Source organism: Oryx dammah, unplaced genomic scaffold (assembly GCF_014754425.2).
Source record: "Oryx dammah isolate SB20612 unplaced genomic scaffold, SCBI_Odam_1.1 HiC_scaffold_20, whole genome shotgun sequence".
Taxonomy (NCBI): Eukaryota; Metazoa; Chordata; class Mammalia; order Artiodactyla; family Bovidae; genus Oryx; species Oryx dammah.
This window is the reverse complement of record NW_024070204.1, coordinates 66487889-66500524: the sequence shown is the minus strand read 5'-3', so window position 1 is coordinate 66500524 and position 12636 is coordinate 66487889. Positions and strand designations below refer to the sequence as shown.

General features: G+C 53.7%; 1 protein-coding gene across 2 annotated transcripts in view; it reads left to right on the top strand.

The window, feature by feature from the left end:
* Window positions 1-12636, top strand: part of ERGIC1 (endoplasmic reticulum-golgi intermediate compartment 1) — a 113671-nt gene that overhangs the window by 97643 nt on the left and 3392 nt on the right. For both annotated transcript variants that reach the window (XM_040262744.1, XM_040262745.1), the window contains exons 8-9: window positions 378-478; window positions 3197-3319. In XM_040262744.1, the coding sequence (XP_040118678.1) occupies window positions 378-478; window positions 3197-3319 (224 nt within the window). The remainder of the gene's footprint in view (window positions 1-377; window positions 479-3196; window positions 3320-12636) is intronic.

The window sequence follows — 12636 nt, the reverse complement described above, 5'->3', positions numbered from 1 at the left end:
TCCTATCTTTTTGCTTAGCCATCCTCCCTGGGAGTCTTTTCACTTAACAATAACCCCCTGGAGAGTGGCCTTTCCCAGCACCCCCCTCCTCAGCAGTTGCCCTTTGGTGGACATTTGGACTGTTCTAGAATCTGGTATCCATGTCCAGTGCAGGAGTGCAGATCCTGGCAGATGGAATCTTGCAATTCCTGGTGCCCAAAGGGAGAAACGAACAGGGGTTGTTTGGTGAAGTCGTGCAGTCCCCTCTGAGCCCTTCTCCTGCCCCCATCCCATCTCAGTACAGTTCCAGGCAGGTTTAGGGTTGAAATGATGTGAAAAGACCTGCTGGCCGGGCATTGCCCTTCACCCTGCCTCATGCTGCTGAGTCTTTCCCACAGCGCTCGCCTCCCACGACTACATCCTGAAAATCGTGCCCACAGTTTACGAAGACAAGAGCGGCAAGCAGCGGTACTCCTACCAGTACACCGTGGCCAACAAGGTACGCGGGCGGCAGCGGCGTGCGGTTGCGCCCTCTGCTGGCCGAAAGCAGAGGTCCGGCGTGATTTCCTCTGATTCCTTTCAAGGGGCCTTTGCCCTGGGTAAAGAAGGGAGACAAGTCTCAGAGTCCAGGGGAGGAAATCTAACTGGGAGACTGGGTGTGATCTGGTTGAGAAAGGGTAGGCAGGGAGCCTTTCCCAAAGATCCAGGGTTTGCAGACATCACAGCCGTGTATCTGGCTCTGGTCCTTCAGACATGGGACCCTGCTTGGTTAGCACACAACAGATACTCTGGCTCGTGGGGCACAAGCTCTTTATCCAGAATCGTGAGGCTCTTGAATTACACCAGATGGTTGTTGGTTAACTGGTATGTCCCAGGACCCCAACACTCGATGTCGTGGGGAAGTGGGCGGGCCTTGGTGAGAAGCAAAGATTAGTCACAACCCTCAGAACAGGGTGACTGACAGTGGTTTCAAGCCAAGACAGCCTCAGCTTCCCCGGAGGTCACCCTGCCATGGGACATACATGCTTGAAGCCCATTGGTTGAAGTATCCCCAAAAGACCCTTTTACACTAGGTCCCTCCCTCTTTTTTTTTTTTTTTTTTTCTATTCCAGAACTGCCCAAACCCCTTAAAGTGATATATTGTTTGGCACTAATAATAATAATAGTAAGAATGAAAGTGAAAATAGTCACTCAGTCCTGTCAGACTCTTTGAGATCCCATGGACTGTAACCCACCAGGCCTCTCTGTCCAGGGGATTCTCCAGGCAAGAATGCTGGAGTGGGCTGCTATGCCCTTCTCCAGAGGATCTTCCTGACCCAGGGACTGAACCTGGATCTCCCACAGTGCATGTCTGGGCCACCAGGGAAGCCCCAGGAGAAAGAGAGTAGCTATCATTTATGGGGAGTCACCGTGGCCTGGACATCATGCTCAGCTCTCTACTCCACCATCCTTTTCAGTCATCACAACAGCTCTGACGTTGGGCCTGTTATTGCCCCCATTTTGCAGATTTGGCCACTGAAGCACTGAGGTGGTCCTGGAGCTATAAAGTGGACAAATGGGGATTAGAACCAACTTCTCCAGCTCCAGAACCTGGTCTCTCGACCACATCACCTACTCAGTGTGAACAGGGGGCGTCTGAGTCTGCCAGGCTGGGAGCCCCTCTTTCTCACGTGGCTTGGGGTCCCTCTGCTTGGCTCCACCTGCATTGATGTGCTGGTGTAACTCTCTGGGGCGGAGGCATCCTGTTTCTTGGCGGGCATCTCACTGGTACCCTCAAGTGCTGACAACATCTAACAGATGGAGAAGGCGGATGCAATCTGAGCAGAAAGCGTGTGGGCTGTGGAGCAAACTTCCGGCTCAAACCCAGCTCAGCCACTCACTTGGGCTGTGACCTGGGACAAATCACACAACTACCCCGAGCCTCAGTTTACTCATGTGTAAAATGGGGTTGGTCCCCACCTCAAAAGATCACTGTCACCTGAGGCAGTGTTTTTAAAACCACTGAGCCCACAAAAAAGGCTTTGGCAAATGGTACCTACCGTTGCTCTGTTCTATTATTTTCCTCTGTCCCTCAGCGCTGGGCCATGACCCAGACAGTCACCCTGCCCCATCAACTCTCCCAGGAGAAAGCTGATCTTGTTTTGCCCAAGGCTTTTTCCCCTGAGGCTTTGGCAAGGGCCCAGCGGCCAGGACTGCGTGTTCAGCTCTCTCGCAACCTCAGCCCCAGTCTGCCCTGTGAGCAAGAGGGGCTGCATCCACAGGGACTGGTGGCAGTCCAACAGAGAGGGCCGGTTTCAAGGTTGTCCCTGAGAAGCTGCAGAGCTTGGCTCTTAGCGTTTGGGGTTGGGGCTTTAGTTTGGTTTCCAGTTGCTGTGGACGAACGAGTCCCCCCAAGGTTTTCAGCATCCTGAAGTGGATGCACTGTTAATTCAGCCCCTTGGTATCCTTGGAGTCCCAGCCGGTGCCTTCTCCAGGAGTCTGGTGGTGGGGCTTTGCCCTCTGGCTTTCCAGCTCGGTGTATTCCTTCTTTGAAGAAGCCCCTCCCCACATCTCTCTCTCACACACAATGCTCAGGAGGCCATGAGTGGCTTAGCCTGTCCCCTCCTCGCCAGGCCTTCCAGACACCCCTGGGACCCGGCCATCCACTGAGGGGCCGCTCAGCGCGCCGTGCCCCTCAGCCATGGCACTTGTAGCGCTGCAGCGTGGCAGATGTCTGCACATCTGCCTCCTTCTCCAGACTGTGGGGCCCTCTGGGGACGGGGCAAGGTGTTCTCACCCGAGGTCCCCAACACCCAGCGCGGGGCAGCACACAGGAGGGATGCTTGGTGAACAGCCACTGGATAAGCCAGTAGATTCTGTGTGGCCCAGGAGCTACAGGGGGAAGTAGGCCTTCACTCAGACTGAGCCCACATCACAGTGGCCCTTCAACAGCTCTGCTCTCAGACACCTCTATTTTGATTCTGGTGCTGCTTCCAAGGTCATACCATCCATTTCCAAGCAGCCAAAGGGGTCCCAAATGCCCCTAGGGAGTGGTGGCCCTCCAGACGCTGACGGCCGAGCTTTGGGAGAAAGGGTGTGAGAGGAGGGGTCTGTAAAGCCTGGCTCCGCAGGGAGGACTGGGTTGCTGGGGACCCTGTGCAGCCCACTCCCACATCCCCCGCGAGACAGGGTTGGAGTCTGAGTCTCGCACCCTCACCTTTCTCTCATTCCGCTGCAGGAGTACGTCGCCTACAGCCACACGGGCCGCATCATCCCCGCCATCTGGTTCCGCTACGACCTGAGCCCCATCACGGTCAAGTACACGGAGAGACGGCAGCCTCTGTACCGGTTCATCACCACGGTGAGTGAGCAGGCGCCTCCGAGAAGCAGGATGCAGCCCGCAGGGCGGGGTGCTCAGCCTGTCCACACGAGTGTTTAGAAATGTCCTCAGAGGTACATCAATATCAATGGCATTTCATCAAGAAAGTCTTTTCCAGAGGGGAATGCCACTCATTCATTTCCATCCCTTAAGCAATTCCATCTTTAGCTGTTCCTGTTCCTGATTTTCTCCAGTGGTTTTCATTGTGGTGGAAATTATTCCTTAGCAGAGCTTCTCCTTTTCTGTGTAAGTTTACAGTGAAGATTTCACTCATTTTTTTCAATGCTAGCTGCTGATAATGTCAGATTTTTTTCCTTTCTTTCCTCCCGCCTATTCTCTTTTTTCTTTTTGCCATTGTCTCCACTAAGTCCAGTTTTCTGCGGGGCAGTGTCAAGCTGATGTCAGCTTTCCTTGGTACTGACTATTTCTGTCAACTGTTCTATCCTGACTTCCCATTCACAGTGTCCTTGGGGGGTCAGAACAGCAGGGTCACAGTGCCCTGGCCCGGCCAGGAGGCCTTGAGAGGTTTAGTAAGCCAGAGGCGGTAGAGGTGGATGAGATGGGGTGATGTTCCCTCTTTCTTAGATTGGAAACTGCCTTTCTGCCTCTTTGTACTTTTAATAATGAGAGAATTTTAAAATAAGAGAGTTAGCTGTCCAGTCTTGGCTCTTTCATTTCCTGCTCTGACTTGGTCTGTATTAGGACCCTGTTATTAATCCAAAGGAGACAGGACCCCACAATATGCTGGCTTGAAGGATACATGGGCTTCAGGTATGGTTAGTCCCAGGTCCAGATGTCTGAAAAAGGTCTCTCATCATCCTGCTCTCCTCGGTACTGGTTTCATTTTCAAATAGAATTTACCAGTAGAAAGTGTCTCTTTCGCAGTAATTCTGCCCCAAGTACTGGTTGGAATAGCATTGTCATTGGCCTGGCTCAGGTCCCATGCCATCCTTGTGGCCTGGAAAATGAATGGTGTGCTCCAGTGGGCCAGCCCCCACCCAGACTGCAAGGACAAAGACTGTGATGTAGTCTTTGGGGGGTAGTCTTTGTGCGGTTCCCCAGAGAAAAGTCAGAGGCCAGTCACTAGAAGGAGGATGGGCTGCAAGGAGGCCAAAAGCCGGATGGCCGCTCCGGGCGCTCCGTCTCATCCTCTATGAGATAGGACTAACAGTCCCCACTCTTCCTGCTTCCCACAGCCTTGTGGGACTCAGAGCAGATCAGGAAAGGGCTGCTCTGCAGTTCCAGAAAACCATGTGGATACAAAGGATGTCAAAAGTTTGGGGCTCATATGAGCCTCAAAATAGCCTTTTGCTGTCCTCTGACTCCATAAAAATTTGAAACTTCTCATCAGCCAAGGGTACTTAACATAAAGCTAAAATACCAGACACAGATTGGGAGAAGATATGTGCCCCACATACAAGAAAGATGTGGGGCTTCCTGAGTAGCTCAGCTGGTGGAAAATCCGCCTGCGATCAAGAGACCCCAGATCCATTCCTGGGTCAGGAAGTTCCCCTGGAGAAGGGATAGGCTATCCACTCCAGTATTCTTGGGCTTCCCTGGTGGCTCAGACGGTAAAAAAATTCGCCTGCAATGGGGGAGACCTGGGTTCAGTCCTTGAGTTGGGAAGACCCCTGGAGGAGGGCATGGCAACCCACCCCAGTATTCTTGCATGGAGAATTCCCATGGACAGAGGAGCCTGGGGGACTACAGTCCATGGGGTCGCAAAGAGTTGGACAGGACTGAACAACTCAGCACAGCACAGCACAAAGAAGAGGTATGCTTCAGAATTTATATATCAAAAAATTCCTACAGGGAATTCCCTGGTGGTCCAGTGATTAGGACTCAGTACATTCACAGCTGTGGGCCCAGGTTCAATCCCTGATTGGGGAACAAGGATCCTGCAAACCACATGGTGTGGCCAAGAAAGGTAAAATTCCTACAGATCAATAAGACAAAGTTAAGTGATCAAAAAGAAAATAGGTAAGGACTTGACTGCTGACGGAAGAGACCACACTGGCAATGGAAAGATGCCAAGGTTCAGTAGACACCGGAGGAATGGGATTCCAAACAGCAAGACCCAATCGTATCCTATCAGACTGGTAGAAGGATAGGCCTGCCCTGTAAAGACTGGGAGGATACCAAACAGGAGGACCCACATATATTCTCTGATGTGAGTGGGCTCAGCCACTTTGGATAGAGATGCACTAACCCTTTGGCTCCAAATTAGGGAATTTGAGCAAGTGATTCTACCCAAGGTCCCACAGGGTAGCGGCTGAAGTAGGTCGTGGCACTGAGTCTCAGCCAGTACTCCTGCTGCAGGCCCAGAATAGGACAGAAGCGAAGATGCAAGTAGGCACCCCTGTGCAGATGTGGTCTGCATCTCAGAGGCCCTGGGGTCTGCAGCCTTGACAGTGGCGGAGAGACGACCGTGCCCATACCTCACCGTGGGGTCAAGGAGGCTCTCCTGGCCCGCTTTCTGTTTGCTCCTGCATTCCTGACAGCTGAGGCTCTGAGTGTTGAAATTTCTTGCCAAGTGGCTGAGAAGTGAAGTGACTTCATTTATTTGCTAAATAATATTTGCCAGACTTTTCCCTGTGCTGGGCAGCAGGAACAGTGAACTAGACAGAGTCTCTGACCTTAGCTTGCTTCCTAGCAGGGTAGGGAGATGGCTGAGCATGCAGAGCTGCAGTCCGGATCAGCCAGGACTCTGATGTGGACCAGGCACACCAGTGACAAAGACTCTTCTCTGTTGGGAAAGTTCAGAGAAGGACACCCCAGGACGGGTCTTGCAGGGTGAGGAGGTGTTTTCTAGGCTGGTGAGCAAAGCAGAGAGAGTCTCAGCAAAGGGAATAGTGTGTGCCGAGGCGCACAGCACAGCGTGTCTTGGTGGAGGCCTTGTAGCTTCTTTTGATGGGGAAGGACTTCTGAGAGCTGGAGGCGTCCCAGACCCCCAAAGCACAGGCCTGACCTACATCGCCTGGAGACCTTCTTCTCTTCGCTTTGGCCACCAGTCGCTCATCCATCCCTGCCCTGCCCACCTCCACCTGAATGGGGACCATTCTGCAGGGTACCTCCTGACATCATTAGCCTGCTGGGTTTTTTGAGGGCCCCATGCTGCCATCTTGGTTGCCACGGCAACCATGGGGTCAGTCCAGCGCGAGCCCACCGGCTGTCCCTGGCAGATGGCGTCATTGTGGAGCTTCAAAGGCCCCTGTCACCGGGCGGCAGATGTGGGATGACGCTCACACGCAGACACACATGTACAGAGACCCCCGGAGCCCTCGCCGGGCAGGGTGGGGCCGAGAGGGAAGTGGAGGCACCTGCTGTGACTTCTCTTTCTCTCTTTATAAAATCAGACACTTGTGTGCAAAGCCCTGAACCCCCAAAGAGGGGCCTCTGCAAATAGCGCCTCAGCAGGGCTGTTGAAGAGGGGACTTAAGCCAGGGTGTCGTCAAGTGGCGGCTGTGTGGAGGCAGCTGTGGGTGGGCTGGAATGAGGGGTGGGTGCAGTCCGGGGCGGGAGAGTGGGTGTGGAGGGGAGAGGCAGGTGGGACCTCCCCGAAGCATTCTAAGTAACAAAGCCCTGGCTTATTCAGGGCTGCCCCTCCAGGCTCTTACGGTCTACAAAGGACCAGTTCATTCCCAGCCTGAGCAGAGGAGGCATCCTCCTTCCAGAATTCTCCACCAGGCTGCCCAGGAGTCCTCTCTCTGGATACCCGGAGAACCTTGTTCAGACCTCTACCTTGTGTTGTTCCAGAAAATTGCACCACTGAGGGAATAAACAGATGGTGTTTAACAACATGCAAGCGATCCCTTTAGAGTGCCCCCTCCCACACGCGCACATTTGTTCCCTACCCCGCCACTTGCCAAAGCCCCTTTTTGGAGATGGCCTTCAAGTGGGCAGTGGTGACAGATTGGATGGTCACGTTGCTTTCCTTGTGTGTTTTATTCGACTTGGGGGGAGCAACCAGAAGTCACCAAGTATATACCAAACTGGGTCAGTATGGCCATGAGTTTTTGTCCACCGGAAAGTAGCGGCTGTGATGACACGTCCCCGTTGGCCAGCAGGGATGACTGAGTTAGGTGGCATCCCTGACCTCGTGGTGCTTCTTGCCAGTGAACTAATCCCCCAGTCTTTTGATTGCACTTCATAGCTGCTAGGCCTGAGGATGAGGAGTTCCAGGTCTAATTCACCTCTTTGTTACCCACATCTAGCACGGGACTTGGCCTGGATATAGGTGCTCAGAAATGTACAAAAGGGACAGCTGCTTAAAGAAGTGATCATAGGGCTGCATTTATTAAGCAGCTACTAGGTACCAGGTAATTTTATAGTTATCTCCTTTAATCCTACTAGGAGCCCTCCAAGGTAGATGGTATCATTCCTGTTTTATATGGAAATTAACTGAGGCCCTGAGAGGTAAAGAAACTCTTCTAAGATCACACAGCCAGGATATGGCAAGGCCAGGACTTTGCCCTCCAAACATGCCTCTGCCATACCCTTCCCCACCAGTTTGGGAGCCTGCAGTTTCCAAAACAAAGACTCTCAAGGATGTCCCAGCTACAGAACCCCCAGAGGCCACGGAGCCCTTAATAAGACACCAGGATCATCTGACATAGTGACTTCAGTCTTGGGACTCAAGAAGGAACATTATGGCAGGAAACAAGCCGATATCATGCAAGCGTGTGGGAAAGTCACAGTCACGCCCGTGCAGATGCAGGCAAGCAGGCAGACTCCACCTGAGGCCGGTCAGCTGCTGATGCGCAGGGTTTCCTGCCTTTAGCTGATTACTTTTCACTCCTCTGTTAGGCACTTGCAAGGATTTTCCTGTTGACAAAAGGCAGCAGGTGCATGAGGTGGGGGCACTTGGGATGGTTAAAAGAACAGAAGCTGAGAGGAGAGAAAACTGAGAAGGTTTTCCATCTGAGACTGAGTGCTGGGAATAGACCAGCTTGGTGGCTGGACTGCTGGAGCAGCCGCTTCAGAGCCTCCATTCTCTCCCGCTCTGGCGTTCCTTGCTGCGCCTCTCTCTCTCCCGCAGGGCGGGCTCCATCACCGTTCTTCCAGACCGGGGCTAGCACAACAAATTACAAGGGGGTGTGAAACGGAGCCAACACAACGAGGGCACACATCTTGGCCCACCCCCCACGAGACAGTTTCCGTTATCTGAGGAACAGAACAGAACCCCAAATTAGCTAAGTTATTCAGGTCTGGAAATGGGTTTAAAAAAAAAAACCTTCAGTTCTGGTCCTTCTGGGCATTTAAGCCAAGTTTGTTCTTCCAGAAGGTTGTGCACCAGGCCCTGATTGCTTCAGCTGGGTCTGGAACAGAAACGCCTGGCACTTCTTTTCTAGGGCAGGTTCTGAGACAAGGAAAGAGTATTAGAATGGTGCGGGCTATGTTGTATAAACCACACTTAATTTTACAACCACACAGCTTCTTCATGAACTTCCCTGACAGAGACTTCTTACCTCAGGATATCTGATATGTGAGACTTAGCTGAGAAAACAAAATAGAAAGAAGCCATCCAAAAAAAAAAAAAAAAAAGCCATCCATACATGCAGATGAGGACTGAGGGGAGCCTTCAGGTCGGGGAGAAGCAGGTGGGAGAACTGAAGAGAAGCAGGCCCCCTGTAGCCCCCCAGACCTGGGTGCTCATCCCGCTTGCCCACTTGGTATGGCTGTGTGACTGTGGGCAAGTCGTTCCCTCTCTGAACCTGTTTCCTCACTATGAAAAGGCGCTCAGCCCATTTGCCCCACCACTTGGCACGATGGGGTGGGAAAGCAGAGGAAAAGTGCTGTCTCGGTGCTGGCACATAGTAGGTGCTGAACAGAGGGGGCAGTGACGGGGAGGGTTTGGGGGTTTGTTGTTTTGTTTTTGTGTTTTTGGCTTTACCACATGATGTGTGGGATCTTAGTTCCCTGACCGGGGCTTGAACCCACACCCCCTGCATTGGAAGCACCGAGTCTTAACCACTGGACTGCCAGGGAAGTCTCCAGGGTGGTGGGTATTTTGCAGCTGCAGCCACTGTAAAAATGGCAGGGAAAGGGCTCCACTCTCTCCCCCCAGCCCCCTGGAATAAGGGGCGCAAGTGGGAGGTTCGGCAGGCATGACCCCATGGCTGGAGATCACCATACCCTCTCCTCCCCGCCTCTCCTCCCACCTCTCCCAGCTCCAGTCATCAGCTTCCCTTCCGCGACAGCCCCCACCTCTCTCAGCCACAGCCTCCGTGTTCTCATCTGAGGCTCCAGCCTGACTGCCGCCGCCAGCCTTTGATGGGACTCTGATTCATTATTTATTTCCTCAGACTGTGCCTTTTTCCCCGAGCCCGGCAAGCAGGGCTGAGTGCAGGAGCAAAGTGAATGAACGGTTCCCAGGCACTTCCAGTGATACATCAGGCAGCTGAACAGAGCCTCCTAGTGGGCCCCATTCACAGATGGGAGAAACTGAGGCTCTGGGAGGTCCACTGGCTTTCCCAGCCAGGGTCGCAGAGCTGGGAGCTGCCCCCAGGAATGCTGACTCCGGAGCCTGGTGGAACAACAGAGGGATTCAGGCCACCAGCCAGTGTGGTTGGAACGTGTCCTCTTCATATTATAAGGCATCAAGAGCCATGAATAAAATGTCAAGGGAACACACACACCCCTTCTTCTCAAGGTAGACGAGCTGACTTCATTCTCCCCACAGTGGAAGGGCGGGCAGCTGGGGGAGCCACAGGGAGGAAGCGTCAGCCTGAGAACAGAGGGGCATTATGGATGGCTCCTGATGGAAGCAAAGGAACGTGCGTCTCCCGGACTCACTGGGGCCTCCGGACTGAAATGTCCTCATCTCTGTTTCTGGAGCGGGCCTGCTGACCGGAGCGAGCTCGCGTGTGCCGGCCGGGGTGGCCGCTCCCAGCTCAGCAGCCCCGCTCTCCCCTCCCCTCCCCCGACCCTAAGGTTGTTACCCTGCCTAAAGGTGGGAGATGCGGGAGGCCAAGGGAACAGGCAGTCAAGCGGGTGTGTGTGACACGGGCAAGCCCACAGCAGCCCTGACGCGGGAAGGACTTCCCGTTTGTAAAAGTCAGGAAACTGAGGCTCAGGGAGCAATGGGGGCGGCCTCCAACATCCTGAGTCTGGTCCTCCACCCACCAGCCCCTGGCCCACACCCCGAAGAGTGAGTCGTCTTTGCCCCCTGCCTAGGCCGTGGAGTCCTCCTCCTCTCCTGGGACATTCATTTGCTCATTCATTCTCTTACTGCTCCTCTGCTCTTTGTCTCTTACTCCCTCCTTTATTCGGTGAACATGTCCTGAGCCTATGTAGCTCCGGCTCTTCTGCTGACTTCTCTCCCTGGTGCGTTCAGGACAGCGAGCTTTAAGCCGTAGAGTTGGGGTAGGGGGTGGGGAGTTAAGGGGTGCTCCTTGCCTGGCCCAGGCCTGGAAACAACCTCTGTGCTCTGCGGTGCTTTGCCCCCATGCATGTTCTTCATGACATACGCTTCTTGCAAACCTGTTTGCATCTGTAGAATGGACCTTCAGAGGGCTTGGGACCTGAGCAACTATAAAGAACCTGCCTGCAGTGCCTAGGACATCCTCACTGCCCTGTCCTTCCGTAAATTGCCTTGTCCTTTGCTTAAAGAGTTAGGTAGAGAATGGAAATTGAGCCCCAAAGGCCTGCTCTGGGGAATAAGTGATATTTTATATGTTGTTCTTCTTAGACTGGGTCTCAGGCTTAGAAAAATCTCAGATCTTAGCAACAAGGTTGGAGCCTTCCAGTCAATTGGAAGGTGAGATGAGGTCCCATTTACTGACTACCTACTAAGTGCTAGGCACTCCAGAGGCATTGCCTACAATATGATCATTGGCAAAGTAGGAATGGTTTGCCTATTTTGCAGATCAAAAACCTGAGGCGTAGGAAGGTGCTTTTGTGCCCAGAGTTAAAAGGTGACAGCCAGGAGACAACTCGGCTTCCAAAGGCCAAGCTCTTCCTGCTGCCACAGTCAGGAAGGCTGCTGTGGGCTCCTCAGTCCTCATCTCCTCACCTTGGCCCAGGACCGTGAGGAGGTTCACGCCTCCCAGACTCCGCACTCACAGAGGCCCGGCTCTCCTAGCTCTGCAGAGCAGCAGGCAGGGGAACCAAGTGTCATGGACATGATTTGCCTCATTTTCCTTTGTGTTCATCTTGGGCCCTGTCCCCGCTCCTGGGTCAGGGGGATGCCAAGTCACCATCCTCCCTTCCATGAGGCCTTTATCTCAAGAGCTGGATCACCCTGCTAACGTGTGGTTGGTCATTCCCCACCACCACCATCAGCCAGGTGTAGTGAAGCCGTCATCTTTCCACCAACAAGGGAAGGCCCAAGTTTGAAGGCAGACAAACCACCTGGTGCAGCCTCATAGCCGCATTTGCACTTCAGACGTAGAGATCTCCTGGGGATGAGGGTCATGGTCACGACTGACCACCCTCTAGGACGAGTCCAGACGTGGCAGGCCCCTGGTGCTGGGCCTTTCTGTGGCCACCATCTGTTGAAATCCAGGGAGCCCTTCAGCCTGGGAGCACCCCAAGACCCTCTCCTCACGACCCCTGCCTCACCTCACCCCCTGTGGATGTGTGGAGGTGGGGTGCTCCAGCAGGCCAAAGGCAAAATTAGGAAAGTGGGGGGCCGTGGCCACATCAGGCGGCTGCTAGATTTCTCTCCGCTTCTGAGGACCGTCCCCCTGAAGATGCCAGGACTTCCCCTCAGCTGACCGGTGGCCAGCGCCTGAGTAGACAGAGGGGAATAGGGGACACGAGGCTGCAACAGCAGGGCATGCCCACAGAGCCTGCCGCGCTCCCAGGGCCTCAGTTTCCCCGCAGCTCTGCGCTTGCTCCCATGCCTCAGTGCATGTGCTGTCTCCCGCTCTGGGCCAGCCCTGTGAAAGCAGCTCAGTCTGGGTGCCAGGTGTATGTGAGTCATCACACACACAGGCTCCAGAGCGTGCAGATGAATATAGATATGTGTGTGTGGTTATTTTTTATTTTTTTTATTATTTGCTCCATTGCACTTAAGTCACATTTTCCCATCCTCTGATCCAAGCTCTGAAAGCTTTTTGTGGTATAAAATTGCCCATCATCTGATCCACTCTACCGAAATAACCCAGCTTCCCTGCCGTCATCTTCCTTGAAAAGGGGCCCTGCGTCATGCTCTGAGGCGGGCGGGGAGAGGCCTTGCCCGCTGAAAACACTTCATAATAATCCCCCCAGCACCCCCATCCTCCTCTCTCCCTGGGGGGCTGCTCCGGTTTCTGGAGCTGTTATTACTGGAATGCCAGCTGCTTACTTACAGCTCA